Raw genomic sequence first — 18,068 nt, 5'->3', positions numbered from 1 at the left:
GGAAGTTGAGCAGCAGCAGGTGCAGAACTTAAGCTTATAATTATTCACTTAATGAATTATAATTTGTACTTTGTAGTTGGTTTGTAATTTCTTTATCTGTTTAATTATATTCGTTTAAGAATTAGAAATTGTATTTTGTAATTTTTTTATAAAGATAAAAAGCCATAATAGTGGCCAGACACTAAAGTTAAATTAGCAGTTACTATGTTAGTGTCAAAGCTGAGTCACTTGTCAGTGATGAAATGATCTAAATTTAATAGGAAAGAGAAAAATAATTATTTGTTGATTAATCGGCAAAATGACCGATTAGATTACCTGCCGATTAATCGGTTCACTGTTATTTAAATATATAAATTAAAATTTTGTAGAAAACCTTTATATAAGCGATTAAATATTAAGTTAAATACTATAATTTATCATTTTCTTGTCCAGTAGTGAATCTTATGAACAAAATTCAAAAATCTTTTTAAATTCAAAATTTAAAATGATTACACTATTAAAAAAATCTGCAGATTTGTTCAATTTTTATAAATTTTAAATTGATAAAAAAAATGAGTGCCTGTAGCACCTAACAAGATGAGAACTTTCCAATCAATTTAAAATGGATAATTTGAAAGAAAGTCATGAGTCTTAAACTCTGTACTTAAAACTCTTATTTCTTTTTTGTTGTTGAACTTCATAATTTTCTCATTTTAATTATTTTCTTTGTTCGATTTTTCTATGCAGTGGCGTCCATTTCAATTCACCACAAGTTCAACCAACCATTGAACAAATTGACCAGTCATTTGGAGCAACTCATCCTGGAGGTAATAATACTTTTTTAATATTTTGCAAATTTTCCTCCTATGTAGGATATGCAAAAATAGTGTTAATAATGGAATTTTCCACGTAAGTTATAAGTTAAGTGGAAAATTCTACTAGAAGTTAAAAATTAGAATTAGTTTGTTTAGAATCCCCCCCCCCCCCGATATTAAAAACAAACATTTGTATGATATATGTACCCATGACAAAATAAAATTTTCATATTCCAAAAATCATATACATTGATGAAGTAGTTTTATTTTTATGAAGAAAATTATTTTTAATCAATTAATGGTATTTCGTAAACATTACAATATAAATCTAATGAGTATGAATTGAGTTATTTCCCTTTCTTCAAATTTTTTTTTTCCAAAGTGGTGGGCAAGACTGTCACTCTTTGGATATTCATGAAATTTTATTTTATTTAAAAATAAAACTACTTAATCCATTTACGTTATTTTTGGAATTTGATAATTTTGTTTGATCATAGGCACATACACCATACAGATGTTTCTTTACATTTGTTTTTATGTAGGGGGAATTCTATACAAGAACCAAATTAGAATAAAATCTGGTGAAGAGTGTTTCTCTTAGGTCTGTGAGCTGACTTTGAGACAATTTTTTTTTTTTTTTTTTTAAATTTTTATCTCTCAAACTTTTTTTGTTTGCCACTCTAAAAAGCAGGCAAGGAAAGGCTCACATAAAAGAAACCGTTAAATAGTGTGAGACCAGTGAGCAAAGATGTTATTAGCAATTTTGTCCCCCTCCCCGATTTATCGGAGAGGGACCCATATTTTCAGTGGTGTCCATGCGTCCGTTAGACTGGACTATTGCCAGATAACCGTCCATTAGTTTTCCTAAAATTTTGCCACAAATTTTATTTCATTAAATAGATGTGCACAGTAAAAAATATTTTTTTCTACAAAAATTCCTGTTGTGCCCCCAGGTCAATGTCCCAAAATGGCCAAAAATGAAACCTTTTGCCCCATAACTTTTGATCCATCCATTAGATTTTCTGAAACTTGGCCAAAATGTGGAGCCCATTGTTCTTAATATAAATCCAGTATGGGTGACCTTGGCAAAATTCTGGTTCGTGCCCCTGGGAATTTTCAGTGCTAAAAACGCCTCTTTTTGTGGCTCTTTTTTTCATATTTCTTAACAAAAACTTTGACTATAGTGGTTTTTCACGGTGGTCAACTCAAATATACATATTAAGGCCTGAAACTGCACAGTTATCCATTTACATTGGGATTCAGCATCCCCAGGGGCTCAAAAGAGGTCAAAAATTACACTTTTCGCCTATATCGATCCGGTAGATATCTCACTGCTGATGCTATTCTCTATCTATATAAGAGCCAGGTACGTCCAAGGATGGAGTACTGTTGCCACATCTGGGCAGGAGCTGCTAGAAAGGACTTGGCCTGCCTTGATAGAGTTCAAAATAGACTTCGTAGCCTCGTCGGAGATGTCCTTTTCTCTTCCTTGCAACCTTTATCTCACAGAAGAGATGTTGCGAGTTTGTCTCTGATGTATCGTTATTTTCATGGAAAGTGTTCGACTGAGCTTCAATCTATGGTCCCCCCTCACCAAACTTTCACAAGAAACACTCGTCTAGCTGTAAACACTATCAATAATTCCCCCCACTCTTTATCTGTGCCTAAACCTAAACGTAGATTCCATGAACAAAGCTTTTTTCTTAGAACTGCACGCCTGTGGAATTGTCTTCCGTTTTCCTGCTTTCCGGCTGACTACAATATGGTTGTCTTCAAGTCTAAGTAAATAAGTTCTTGATGAGCCGTTCCATATAAGTTATCAACTTTACCAAATTTTCATTACTAATGATTACTATAATGTCCAATTTCTACTGTACACTCTTTAACCCTTATCCTTGAGTGGCCTCTTGGCCTTGATAATGTGGTGATGCCTATGTAAAAAAAAAAAAAAAAAAAAAAAAATCCCTCTTGGACTTTTAGGACTAAAAACACATGCCTTTTTGGAGCTCTTTGTTCATATTACTCAAGAACTTGATATGTATACCTATATAGTTTTCCATGGTGCTGAATTCAAATATACATGTCTTGAGGTGTGAAACTGCATCGTTTCCCAGTTTTCACTGGGATTCGGCATTCAAAAGGGGTCACAAATGCCCTGAAATTGCAAAAAAAAAAAAAGACGCTTTTTACCCCATAACTTTTGCTCCATCCATAAGATTTTTCTGAAACTTGGCGAAAATGTGAAGGCAACGTTGGCCCTTCACACTTCTCGCATTCATCATTTCTTCACTTTTTTTTTTTTTTTTTTTGTCGTTATTTCTCATGCAGCACAAGAGGGGAACCACACACGCGCGGATTGTTTTTGTTATATTCTTGCAGCTATGAAGCAAGAGAGGAAACTTTGGCTACTGCATCACCACTGCGACCACCTTTATAACTAGACGTCACTACTCAATGAGCCAACTACTTCTGTTTGCAACACTCAGCCAATTTTCAAAATGGTGATAAAACTCTACACAATACTGCAATGATCATCCTTATTTTGGATGGAACAGTTAGAGCCCAGTCTGCCTTACAAATTTTTTCTTACTTGGTCACGACTTAACGCCCAGAAGCCACTCTAAGATAAACTTTAAGTGTTGGTTAAATGAGACAATATGATCAGTAATGGTGGCACTTTGGTAGGGCTCGATTATTTAAGAGGAAAACTCAACAGAAACTTATTCACATAACACGGTCATTTTCAAATCTAATCAGCTGGGAAGCAGCCATATGGTATTGTTCCAGTTTTAGGAAAGAAACTCTGCTTATGACGTTTTCATTTAGTTCTTTTTATAGCTTAATATTGAAAAGATTATTCCATGCCTTTTCTGTAAGAATCCATAAAGTGTTAAAATTCTAAGTTTTTGTCCAGAATTCCCCTTGTATTAACAAAGAAAAATTGTATAATGTACATACTTGTGGCGATTTAAAAAAATAAAATTAAAAAAATATCACATTCCAAAAATCATTTAAATCGATGAAGTATTTTTAAAGAAAATCAAATTTTATGAGTGATTCTCATTTGCCATTTTGAAACAAAAATTTCAAGGGAAATAACTCAACAATAATTCATACTTGTTAGATTTCTTGTAATGCCTATGAATTCCCATTAATCACGTAAAAATAATTATAAAAATAAAACTATTTGATAAAGTTACGTGATTTTTTAAATATATTTTCATTTTGTTATGGGTATGTAGATCAGTTTGTTTTTTGGTTTTTTTTTTTTTTTTTTTTTTTTTTTTTTTTTTTTTTTTTTTTTTGTTAATAGGGAGAATTCTGGACAAGAACTGATTTTCAATATAATTTCCTATTTGAATTGCAACCGCTGCACAGCTTCAAATGCAATTATAGATCAACATTTGAGAACTGTCAGCAGATGATGACCAAACAGTTGACTTTCTCGCACAGCTTTCTGCAGAATATGCAACACGATTTTGCTATCGAAAAGGGTCGCACATTGTTAAATATTTAATCATGTACTACGGCTACCTGAAGAGACCCCTGAAGTAAAAAAAAAAAAAAAAAAAAAAAAAAAAAAGCTATAATTTATAGTAACGAATTTAGATACGGTAAACATGAAGAGACCTGAAATTTCACTCCCAAAGCAATCTTCGGGTTTGTATTACTGTACACATAGATTCGAAAAAGTTGTCAAAAAATAAATATATAACAAATGTTATCAAAGGCAAGATAAGTTACTTTTCTACCTAACTGGATAAATTTTTCGCGTTTTTATTCAATGTAACATGTTTATTCAGCTCGAAAACCATAGTGTTTACTCATGTATTGGAACATTCAAGATAGCGTCTGACTCTCTCTTTAACACAGTAAGTTTGGGAAAAGATGTTATAAATAAAAAAACTGGATAAAATACTGTTAAAACTCTCAATATGTTACCGTGACATAGGTTGACATATATTCGGTGGGTTTTTAATAGTATTTTGTCTAGTTTTTTATTTATAACACCTTTTCCCAAACTTACCGTGTTAAAGAGGGAGTGAGGCGCCATCTTGAATTTTCCAATACATCTGTAAACACTGTTTTTCGAGCTGAATAAACATGTTACATTGAATAAAAACACTGAAAACATATCCAGTTAGGTAGAAAAGTAACTTATCTTGCCTTTGATAACATTTATTTGTTATACATTTGTTTTTAGACAACTTTTTCGAATCTGTGTACAGTAATACAAACCCAATCTTCTACCTGTATAAGAGCCAAATATGTCATAAGATGGAGTACTGTTGCCACATCTAGGGAAGAGCTGGTTGGAGTCACCTTTCCTGCCCCAACAAGGTACAAAACAGACTTCCGAATTTGGTGGGCAATGTTCTTTTCTTCTCTCTGCTGCTTCTTTCTCATAGAAGAGACTTAAGCCTCTCTGTTCTATCGTTATTTTCATGGTAGGTGCTCGACTGAACTTCACTCTCTAGTTGCTCCTGTAAGTCTTTTGCAGCAAACACTCGTCTAGCTGCAACTATCAGCTATTACCCTTGCTCTCTATTTGTACTTAAATCTAATCGAAAATTCCATCATAAGAGTTTTTTCTCTAGAAATGCTTGTCTGTGGAACAAAATATGGAGCTGCTTCCCAGATGACTATAACATGGTCGTTTTTAAGTCCATTGTTGAGCTGTCCTCTAAAATCAAATTTCTATCCTGGTACCCATTAATCCTTGAATGGCCTATGTGCCTTAATGAGCAGTGACCATAATGGGTAAAAAAAAAAAAAAAAGGCCTACAGTTTTAATTTGTTTAAAAATCTGTAGAAAGACCTTTAGAAATGTAAAACTGAGTCCTGAATGCAGATTATTCCTGTAATAGAAAAATAATCCAAACAAGGACGGCAAGCGAAATAACTATCATAGAGAGAAAAGAGTATCTTTGAATTGTAAAGAATTCCAATTAAAAAAAGAACAATTTGTAATAATCGAGTAGTTTTCTCATGTCAAGACAAAAAATTGATTGAAGAATTCAGGGAGATTTAGTATTTTATAAAGAGATTCTGTTATCTGCTTCGTTTTTATCACCCATGGTTCTAAATATAATTATTCAAATCTGGGTATAACTTTGTATTATGCCAGAAATCTTGCAACACCCTAAAATCATAAAACAACTCGGTTTGATGACTCACAAAATGGCTACAATTGAAAAAAGGCCAAGTTCATCTGTAGAATGCTTCACTATCATGCAATCATTATCATTCAAATATCTCTATTTATATAAGTTAGGTTGATTATATATTTCCATGTACAGGATTCACTATCTAATTATGAATTTTGGATCGAAGCTGTTAGGTGTAAAGGGTCCAAATGTGGACTATATTTAGTTCAATCTAGTTTTATACAAAGGAAGTGGAAGCTGTTTGAAAATTCAAATACGTCTGATTTTTGTGAATTTTAATACTTATTAGACATCCATTAATAATTTTTTTTTTTTTTTCTTAAAGATTTTAGTGGAAATCTGGATTTTATCTACCATTTGAAATTTTAGATTTGCTTAAAATTTGATCCATAGTCATTTGATACCAATCAAGATTCCCTTAATTTTAATTTCTTTAATACCCTTTAAGCATAAGCCTTAAATTTTAGACATTTTTAGAATAAAAATCATGGATTTTGAGCTAAATTGAAATCCGGATTATAAGCATCATGATTAGTCACATGATTTTGATTTCTATTTTCTTAAAGAGTCATAAATTTGATGTTAAACCAGTATCCTCAAGGAATTAATTTTACCTGACATTTTCCAAAAATTACAAACCTGTAATTTTTTCTCTTAAATTCATAATAAATTTGTAAGAACCTGATTGTAAGTGCCATATTTTATAAAAATTTATTTATAAAACATTAAGAAAAACAAAAATTAAAGATTTAAATGGAGTCTTTGCAATATAAGTTCAAAAAAGAAATGCCAAATAAACTGTAAGCCGCCGTTTGATATGGCAAAGAAAGCAATCCATATAATCGAGGGGGGAAAAATAAATTACAATAAAAAAAACCCAAAAGTTGATTTGCCATCATATAGAAAAAACCCTTTTTAACTGTTTGAATTTTTTTATACTCTTTTTCACCCCAAACAAGACATACTTGGACGTGAGGGCTAAGAATTGGAACCCTGTGTACAGGGGATTATGTGGAGTAGCAAGATGTATGTTCGCATGACATTTAAACTTATATTAGTACAGTCGTGAAGGCAGGAAACTGGGAGGGAATTCCAAAATCTAGCAGTTCAAAGGAAGTTATTAGAGTAGACTTTCTGAATCTAGGAACCCCCAACAGTGAAGGGGTGGGATTTTGCTGCTTGTTGGCTTGCTCAAGAAGTGTACGTTGAGGGAGAAGAAGAGTTATGCATTCAGAACGCATTCAATTAGTCTTGTAAAATGGGCATATTACGATTGCTTACAATGGTTGTCCCTAACATACATCAATGGTCATGTTGATATCTATCCCCGGTTCGAAAGGAATTTTTTTTTTTTAAGTGGAGAAAGCAAAACTTGGTTCACTTAGTATTAACATGGTTAGTGTTTTTTATCAAAAGAATGATTCACGAACTTGAGTCTTCTTGACTTGTTGGTTCGCATCAGTCTTCTCAAGTCCAAAAGGGACTTTACTTCAGGTGTTAAAATCAGCGATAACAAATTGTTGAACAAGTCCTCCATCAATTCATGGTTAAATATTCACAAAATTTATGCACCATGATGCACACTCGCTTATTGTGACCAGAAGCTTCAATCTCTAGAGGCTAGTGTCCTCTCAACCAGTTGCTACCAAAATTAAGGTGTCACATGTTTTTGTTAATGTTGAGTTTTTATGACTAACTTTTTTTTTACATGGGGGTCACCACTTATCAAGGCCCGAAGGCCACTCAAGGATAAGAGTTATTGCGTGTATAGTAATCATTAGTATTGGGGGTTTTGATAGTGTCTTAAGGGGGCGGTTTGTCAGGAGTTTATGTTGGACTTGAAGACGTCCAAGTTGTAGTCAGGTGGGAAACAGGCAAGCGGCAGAGTTTCACTGGTGTGCAATTCTAAGAAAGAAGCTTTGCTCATGGAATCTACGTTTGGATTTAGGCACAAATAAAGAGTGGGAAAAATTGATAGTAATTTCAGCCAGATGGGTGTTTCTCGTAAAAGATTGGCGAGGGGGGGGGGGCCAAGAGATTGGAGCTCAGACGAGCACCTGCCATGGAAATAGTGATAAAACAAAGACAGGCTTGCAACATCTCTTCTGTGGGAGAGAGGTTGCAGGGAAGAGAAAAGAGCATCCCCCACTAAACCACAAAATCTATTTTGTACTGTGTCAAGGCAGGATAGGCTGTTTTTAGCAGCTCCTGCCCAGATGTGGCAGCAGTACTCCATCCTTGGACGTACTTGGCTTTTATATAGATAGAGAATTGCATCAGTAGTGAGATATCTTCTGGAGCGGTAGAAGAATCCCACCATTTTCCCAGCGTCCATGGCAACAGATTTGATGTAAGTGTTCCATTTTAGATCAGGAGTAAATGTCAAACCCAGAAGCTTGTCAAAACATGGAGCCTCTCCAAGACGAGAGCCATCCATTACAATTGATGCCAGATGGGGATCAGAGCGTTGATGATGTAAAGATAGAAGCTTGGTTTTGGATGCATTAAAAGTGACCAGCCCCCCCCCCATTGTACCACGTGCTCAAGATCAGAGGAGAGAGAATTAGAGAACTTTGTCATTTACAGCCTTTGATGTGTTGCCATAGATGGTCATGTCAACGAATGATTTAAATGTGTTTTGGGAGATCATTGATGTAGATCAGGAAGAGAGTTGGACCCCTGAGGGACTCCAGCATTAATACTGTGGGCCTCTGATTTCTGCCCATCAACCACTACTCTTATGAACCTATCGGAGAGAAATGATTTAATGATTGAGAAAACATTTCCAGTTATACCGTAGCTTGAAATATTGTGAAGTATGCACAACTTGTTAAAAACATTCTTTTGAATGTTTAATGAGAATATTTCATCCATTGTTTCTCATTGTGCATTATTATGTAAAGTTGAAATACTGACTCGGGAACTGGGAATGAATTTGTTTCCTTTTTTTACAATATACTCTACAAGTGTCGTCTTAGGAATTTACAATTTAACAATTCAATAAGAACTTTTTTTTTTTTTTTTTTCTACCATGTAGATATTTTACCTGGCATTCGTTTATTTCCTTGTCTCTCATTAAATAAATCCTATTTTCAAGAAATTTTTATTAAGTGAATCTTTAGATGATAAAATTTACGCACCATGATGCACACTCGCTTATTGTGACCAGAAGCTTCAATCTCTAGAGGCTAGTGTCCTCTCAACCAGTTGCTACCAAAATTAAGGTGTTACACGTTTTTGTTAACAATGTTGAGTTTTTATGACTTTTATTTGAGATGCACAACTTGTTAAAAACATTCTTTTGAATGTTTAATGAGAATATTTCATCCATTGTTTCTCATTGTGCATTATTATGTAAAGTTGAAATACTGACTCGGGAACTGGGAATGAATTTGTTTCCTTTTTTAACAATAGATCCTTGCACGTCTGCTTTTACAATATACTCTAAAAGTGTCGTCTTGGGAATTTACACTTTAATAATTCTATAATTTTTTTGTTCTACGATGTAGGTGATATTTTACCTGGCATTCGGTTTTCCTTGTCTCTCAGTGATTTCATTAAATAAATCCTAATCATATTTTCATGAAATTTTTATTAAATGAATCTTTAGATGATAAAATCTGCAAGTTTCGATAATGTTAATTATCTCCCCCTGATGAGACTTAACATCGTTGGAAAGTAGATTGATATGCATAGGGATTTTTCTTATGTTTATATAACTTTTACTTAAAGTGTAAAATTTTTTTATTACAAAATTAAATCCAGCACAATGCTTTGTTTTTAAAGTCCTAGATATGACCTTAAACTATGACCGATGGTGAGGCCTCAGTTTGCAGGCTTTGGGGAGTGTGGATCCACCCTTTAATTACCATTGCTCCCAGGTCCACTCTTATCCGGAGTGGTAGTACGTGTAAGGGTCCCAATTATCGGTTAAATAGAAACCGACTTGAAGAAAACAAGTATGTTCTATTAAAAAATTTTTCTTAAATCTTTGGATTCGGCATTAAATAACCTGAAAAGGGTTGATATGCCGTAAAACAACCAACCAACTAGTTTCTTGATAGACAAGTGAGGATGAATTATTTGAACTTTTGATATTTGAAAGTGAATATCAAATAGAAAGTTATTTAAACTGGCTTTGAAATTTTTACACTGCTCATGTATTAAGGTTCAAAAGTGGTTGAAAGTATCCAATAATTCTATGAAAATTAAAACCTTACCTTAACAAGTAGTTTTATGATAATTTGGTTTAATTAATAATACAGTTACAAAAAAATGTTTGTAAATTGTCTTTTTTCAATTGCTTTAGGACAATTTTGCATCACTGAATCCGAAAATGACATCCATTTCTCTCGACCAGGTCAGGTTTTTCTGCTAAGTTATATTTTTTTTCATCTGATCTAATTAAATCGATTATATTTTTATATATTTTTTTTTTTTTTAATCAGAAATAGTTTAAGGGGAAAAAATGCAACAATTTATTAAATGTGCGAAACTTCAATTTCATTATCGGTTTCTATTATTCAGTTTAAAGATAAATGCATGCAGATGAAACATTACTTCATGCAAAATATTGTTTTTAAATGTAGGATCTCTGAGCTAATGATTTGAGAATACAGCTTTTTATTCCTATGGTTAAACATTGAAGAGTCTTGCACAGAACAGCTGTGGAAAGAGTATCGTGTCTATTGTTGATAACATTCTTTGCTCTGCAAGGCACCAATATTCTTGCACGGCCTGCTTTTCATGTCCTGTGTAGCAGTGTTCCTACTACCCCACATGCACAGAAGCATGGGTACAAAGCCAGATTGCTGTCTTAACAAAATCCAAATCAACACAAATTCATTTATGCTGTTCATGACAAGTTTTTTTTTCAATATATATTTCACAGCTTCGTTTGTTTTTTGTTTTTTTTCTTTTTTTTACTGAGTGAACAGGAGATATAAGCTTTTTGCTGCAAGCGGTCGCTGCTGCTGTCAATGAGCAACTTATCTTTATGTACTGTGACATGACAAGATTGTGCAGAAACCAACATCTGTATAGTTCATCAGTCATTCTCTTCAAAGAAAAAAAAATTGAGACCCTCGTAATGCCTTTTATGGTAAAAAATGACATGAGCACTGTCAGGATTTTTTTTTTTTTAATCACCCCCCCCCCCCAATCTGGATGCTGATGGTTCAGCAGAAAACTTTGAAAAACTGAGATTGCAAACAATATCATTTTGCTCATTTTCTTTTTTTTTTTTTTTTCACCATTAGAATATTCATAATTAATATAAAAAAATTCTCTAAAAATAAAAATTTAATTACAATGAGCCACAGAATAGCATTCCGATTCAAAATCAAGATACTATAGGTTGCTAGCAGTTGATACAATTTGTCGGTTCTCTCCGAACCATAGAAATCCCAACCTAGTCCATTACCGTAGGTACTTATATATATATATATATACGCACACCTCACATCCCATGTGTGCACTCAAGTTTTATCGTGATCACAAAGTTTAATACATAAGCATGGCTTCCCAAATTGTGACTGGTTTCTTGTTGTGAACATGGTATATTCACTGCAGATATAGCGGAATATGTTGGGCGTTTTTTTTATCCAGATCAAAGCTATTTTTTATATTTAAAAAAAAAAAAGAAATTAATTTGTATCCACACTCTTTATAGATTTTATTTCTTGAAATAATTTTGTATCCTATGAATTAAAAATAACTAAAGAATAAATGTCAAACAGCAAGTGGCTTATTCCAGGAAGTTGGTCATTATTTTTAGATTCGGCACATTAAAGTTGTTCTAAATCAGCTAAAGCAAAAAAAAACAAACATTCAACAATACATTTGTCATTGACTTGTGAATAACCAAACTATGCCATGATAATTAAATGTAACTTAAAATCCTCTTTAAAAAAAAAAAGATTGGTAAAAGAAAAACGAATAGAAAGTCTACAGAAATTAGGGATCTTTAAGACATTTCTTCATAATTCTTTTTTTTTCTAAAAGACATCATTGATGTGTAAACTTTACAAATAGGTTTAAATCTTGAAATCAGTTAGTCAGATTAGAGATTAGTTAAATATTGAAGTGTTCTATGCTTTTTTTTTTTTTTTTTTACACTGAAAAAAATTAAAAACCTATAAAAAAATTTTTCTTGTACTAAAACAATTTTGTTTTACATTTTGTCTTTTTTTGTTTTAACAGTTTATAATTCTGAAAAACAACTTTTTGTTTTGAATTTCCGTGGGCTTTCCTTTGATTTTCCTATTGAATCAAAGTTTGAGGTGAGTACATTTGATTATTTTTTTTCTTCTGAATCATAGCACTATTAAACTAAAAAAGTTATGTTACTTTTTAAAAAGGCCATTTCAGGGCAGTAATGACACTAATAGTCATAAACATTCTAGTAATATTTGTGCATTTCTATAACTGACCAATAGTTTACCTACTTTAAAATTACAATTATTTGAAAGAACTTATCCATATTTACAGCTGGAAATTTTTTAAGATCACATCTACAAACTTTAAAAAACCTGGATCACAATGAAGCAATTTTTTTACAGTTTAGAAAGATAAAATTACTCATCTATTATCAATAAAAATTAGATAGAAATGACAAAAATTGTCATTTTTAATCAAATATTCTTGAGTGTATGGAGATAGATGTAAACAACCCGTATGTATGTGTGTGTGTGTGTGTCTATATATATATATATATATATATATATATATATATATATAATCACACACTCTTAAATAGACTGGATTAAAAATGACGAAACAGCTAGGTTTGGATGACTGAGTGCTACCAAAAAGTCTGCATTTGTCTTTTCTTTTTTTCTTTTTTTTCCGAAAACTGCAAATTTAAATTAAATTGAATGTAACTGTTTAAACAACCTATACTTCATTTGATTTGCCTTTTATTCTATAATTTTACCTGTTCATATTTGACTTTAAGTATCGTGTTTACATCAATTTAAAAAAAAAAATTACTTCAAATCTAAGGCAAAAATCTTTTTAATGTAAACAAATATTTATTTTACTTGTAAAACAGTAATCTACGAACACATCTTTCGTGGTACTACTTCTCATCAGTGTAGCTTTCCTGTTTCTAGGATTTGAACCTCAGACCATATGTATTATAGTTGAGTGCATTAATCATTACACCACAAAGTCCTAGATGACTTTACATATTTTTATTGCTTTTTAATTAGCGTCAATTTAAAAAATTTTAATAATACGGTTAATAGTATCTTCAACATTGCAGATCATGAAAAATTGTGTGTGTATAATATATATATATATATATATATATATATTTGCTCTGCAATAGTATTGAGCACTCTTCAAGTTTTTACTAATTACCAGTTTTACCAAAAATATGTCATGCAGACTTCATCAGGACCCTAGCAGAGTGTACATGACAATGATAAAAAAACATGTCCAGAATTAGCTTATACTTCCCTGGGGTCCCGATATTAATAACAGAACTTGGAAGTGGATTCTCCAGTCCGCAACATCACATGAAAATAAGGAACAAATTAAATGGGTAAGAGACGATTGAAAACACCAAATTAAGTTTTAAAACAGATTTCTTAAAATGATTAAACAGTGGATAAACATGCAAAGAACATGACCACAAAAGAACAAATTCTGATTACAAGGGAATCAGATTCTACTTATCTTTATCAATGAATAAAGTTTATAATGAAATCACATCAAGACAAAATTATAACTGGCATATGGATGAGTGGCACAAGATGCACTCCTCATAGGTGTTGAAAAATTCAAGAATCCAATGTTCATCATATTCTTGCGATGAGAACGTCAAAGCGAGCAACAAAAATGAAAAACCAGCATATATCATACACGTGGAGGAGGGCGGGAGTTCTATACAATCCTTACAAAGAATATCAGAATCGCACTTCTCGAAAATTAAAAATGTTCTTGATAGCTAGATTGATGGTGGATGAAGTTTGTCTTAAAAGTTTTTTAGAATTGAATTTCGACGACAGTAATGTCGAAATAAGTGTTCAAAACTCCGACCTCAAAATGAGACAAAAAGTACCAAGTGTGCGTATGTATGTAAACTCTGCACGTCTCGGGAAATATAAATAAAATAGTTTTGCTTATTTTCAGTTTGTCAAAAATGTCGCCTAACATTGATAAAGTGTGTTCATTGCTAACGTAAGGGAGGTAACTCAGAATTTATAATTGAAAAATATAAGAAATATCTACCTTTTTTAGACTAAAATTTTTTTTATTTTTATAATATAAAAAAAATGTGTAAACAAATCAAGATTAAAAACTTAAATTACTTTATTCCATGCTAAGTACATCTAGTATCTATCATGAAGTTATCTAGTCGGATTTTCAAAGTCAAGCCCAAATAGCATTTAAGCAAAAACAATCCAACTTTGCTTCTGACTAGCCACTTTTCATATTGTACTGTGTTATTAACATTATAATATACTTAACTGCAACCAGAATTATTTGATGTAACCCAGACGATTGCTAATGACTACATTTTTTTAGTAATCATTTAAAAATTAGTCAGCAGGGTGGAGTAACATTTTGAATTCAACAAGTTGTCTACTTTAAGTTAAGAAATATAACAAAAATGTAAAAACTGAAATAACTACACTGCATCCTGAGCAACACCAGGTAAGCACAGCTAACATGATATAATTTAACAGTTGTCTTTCCATCGGCTTTCTATTTCTATCTTTTGTTTGCTTTTGATATGTGAAGTGTCTATCGTGTTTCGTTTAATGCCTTGCATGTTAGCATTAAAAGAAATTGACTTCCATAGTAATGTATCTCGGGTCAGGTCTTTATTTATCCCTCTTTATTGCTTGCTACCTAAACTCTTCTACATTTACTCTCATTCTTTCACACATCTTGTCCAGATTTAATCTCCCTCTAAGGTCAGAACTAAGCAGTAAATATTCACATTACAGGTCCGTCATAACATTCTCATAACATTTCTCTCCATGCAATGCATAGCTTACATGTATTTTTTTTTTTTAAACCAAATATAGTTCTTTATATTTATTGTATTTTCCAGCCCCGATATGCCCATGGACTTGGATCGCTACAATTTCCTAATGGATCTTCTCCGGTAGTCGCACGAATGTGCATTTACTCTGGAAATAGTTTAAGTGATACAAGGTAAGTTCAATTCCTCAAGTCGGCATTTTTATATGTAAAGAAAATGGTGTTAAAAAATCTGCATTGATTCATATTCTTTTTTTTTTTCCTATTCATATTTTAGACCCCCCCCCCTCCTCCCATCTAACAATAACAATTTTTGACATCAAGGATGAATGGTAACTTTTAAGACATGTTCATTCTGTGATGTTATACTTATATTTAAAAATTTATGGTTTTTATAAATAATTAATATATGCATATCCATATTCATTTTATATATTAAAGATAAGGGATAGTTACATAAAACTCTATTGTATCATCAGATCAATAAAGATGAAAAAGGTAGAAAAAAATCTTTTAGGCCATGGCTTTTCAAAGATAAATGCTTATCCTCAGAAGAGGATAAAACTAACATTATGCAAATGTATATTAAATTCTAATCTAAGTGTTAAGTCTTTATTTTTATTTTATTTTTTTTTTTTTTTTTGTATATCCTTATATTTGTAAAATGCTGGCTTTTATCCTCTTCTGATGAGAAGCATTTTGCTTCAAAATGCCAGAGCCTAAAGACTTTTCTTTTCCTTCCTACTTATTTTCATCCTTATTGATCTGATGATACAATAAAGTTAATTGAAGCACATGTTCCCACACGGAAATTCTATAGCAAGCTCCACTCTCCCCAATGGTTTGCCTCTGCTTGTGCGGCTGCCATTGCTGAAAGGCAGCATGTGTTCCACAGATTCAACCGATATAAGTTCAGTTCAAACAGACAGAAGTATATAGAAGCCAGAAATAATTGTAAGAGTAATAGCGACAGCTAAGACAGATTACACTGAAACCACCAGGAAACGCATCGAAGCACAGAAATTAGGAACCAGTGATTTTTGGAAAATCTACAATAGTGTAGTAAATAATGGGCAGTCAACGATTCCCCCACTGTCAAGCAATCATGGGGTTGTTTGCATGGCGGCTGACAAGGCTGATCTGTTTGCCAGTCGGTTTGCCTCAAGCTCCACACTGGACCTAACACACCACTCCCTCCCCGACTTTCCTTTGTGGACAGACGCCACACTAGATGATTTGAAAATCACCCCTTCTCAGGTGCATGGTATCATAAAAAACCTAGACACCTCAAAAGCATGTGGGCCAGATCTCATTCAGGCTGTGCTCATAAAAAAATGCTCTGCTGAGGTTGCTTCAGTTCTCTCCAAACTTTACAATAAATGCCTTAACGAATCTTGCTTTCTTGACTGCTGGAAAACTGCTTCTGTGGTACCAGTTTTCAAGAATTCTGGTGAAAGAACTGACCCACTAAATTATCACCCCATTAGCCTCCTCCCACTTTTCGCCAAAATATTTGAGTCCTTAGTTAATCAAGCCGTAGTCCAACACCTAACAGCTGCTAAACTCCTGACCGACAAACAATATGGATTCAGGCAAGCCTGTTCAACAGCAGATATCCTAATTGTAGTCTCTGAATGTATATACCGTTCACTGGACAAAACAAGGGAGGGTAGAGTGGTAGCCCTTGATATATCTAAGGCTTTTGACAGGGTATGGCACGATGGTCTTCTAAGGAAAATTAGATCATATGGTATCACTGGAAGAATACATAATGTAATTAAGTCCATCTTAAGTAAGAGAAAAATCCAAGTTGTCCTCGACGGTTGTACATCCAAACAATATGATATAAATGCGGGAGTACCCCAGGGGTCTATCCTTGGACTTTTATTATTCCTGATATTCATAAATGACCTCCCTGATAAAATTGTTTCGGATACAGCTATATTTGCCGATGACACCACTCTCTATAACAGGCATGAGGGGAAAACAAATGAAATATATCTAAGGAAATGGCAGAAACACTAGAGGATGACCTCCAACCTGTTGTGGAATGGGGACAAAAATGGATGGTCACATTCAATGCTTCCAAGACTAAGCTTGTTTCCTTCAATAATTACAAGAAACCTTTTCTACCACCAATAACAATGGCCAAGAACACACTGCTTGAAAGTACTTCCTTTAAACTCCTCAGCATAATGTTTACAGGGGACATGAACTGGAATATATACATTGAGAGCATTTCCAAGGCTGCTGCAAAGAAGGTGGGCTCTCTCTACCGTGTCAGAAAATTACTTACGCCTGAAAGTATCCTGTACTTCTATAAGGTCACCATTCGCCCATGTATGGAGTACTGTTGTCACATTTGAGCTGGTGCATCTGCTGCTTGTTTCTCACTCCTGGACAGGGGTCAAAAGAGAGTCGCCAACCTGATAGGTCCTGAACTGTCATCTAAGCTTCAGCCTCTGTCCCATCGACGAAATGTTGCATCCCTCTTCCTGTTCTACAAATACTTTAATGGTGAATGCTCTGACGAACTACAAGCACTTGTACCTCCTCAACGTGACTACCCCCGACAAACCCGACAAGCTACTAAGTCTCATCCCTTTACAGTAGAGATCCGTAGGTGTAAAAAAGCCTTTTACTCCAATAGTTTCTTCCCCAGAACTGCAAGTCTTTGGAACTCCTTTCCAGGATACTGCTTTCCCAACTGTACTGATATGCAGAAGTTCAAGTGTAATGTAAACAAACATCTTTCTACTCATCTCCCTTCATAATGCCCCCGAAAATTATGTCCCCGATAGTAGCCCCCTACTTCAAAGTGGCACTTGGCTTGTTTGGGATGAAAATTGAATAAAAAATAAAATGAATTAAAAAAAAATCTTGGATATGTTTAGGTGTTTTTATGATATCAGACATGAGAATGAATGATCTTCAGATTTGGTGTGGCTTCTGTCTGCAAAGGGAAATTTTGGAGGGCGTGGTTTGAGAGGTCTAAAGTGGAGTTTGAGGTATATCGCTGGGCAAACGGATCGGCTTTCTCAGTCGCCATGCAAGTGACCTTGTGGTTGTTGGGCAGTGTAGAAATTGTTGATTGTCATCAGTAGGGTTATGA

At 33.4% G+C, this 18,068-nt stretch overlaps 1 protein-coding gene across 4 annotated transcripts in view; it reads left to right on the top strand.

Annotated features, from left to right (window-relative positions):
• Positions 1–18,068, top strand: part of LOC145284441 (phagosome assembly factor 1-like) — a 125,243-nt gene that overhangs the window by 75,426 nt on the left and 31,749 nt on the right. For 2 of the 4 annotated variants that reach the window (XM_080133252.1, XM_080133251.1), the window contains exons 5-8: positions 727–806; positions 10,272–10,322; positions 12,164–12,243; positions 15,027–15,130. In XM_080133252.1, coding sequence (XP_079989378.1) covers positions 727–806; positions 10,272–10,322; positions 12,164–12,243; positions 15,027–15,130 — 315 coding nt within the window. The remainder of the gene's footprint in view (positions 1–726; positions 807–10,271; positions 10,323–12,163; positions 12,244–15,026; positions 15,131–18,068) is intronic. The other 2 variants (XM_080133253.1, XM_080133254.1) reach the window with 1 other exon arrangement.

This window comes from Euprymna scolopes, chromosome 9 (assembly GCF_053919585.1).
Source record: "Euprymna scolopes isolate OS-2025 chromosome 9, ASM5391958v1, whole genome shotgun sequence".
Taxonomy (NCBI): Eukaryota; Metazoa; Mollusca; class Cephalopoda; order Sepiida; family Sepiolidae; genus Euprymna; species Euprymna scolopes.
The sequence above is the reverse complement of the archived record's forward strand: the minus strand, read 5'-3'. Positions and strand labels throughout refer to the sequence as shown.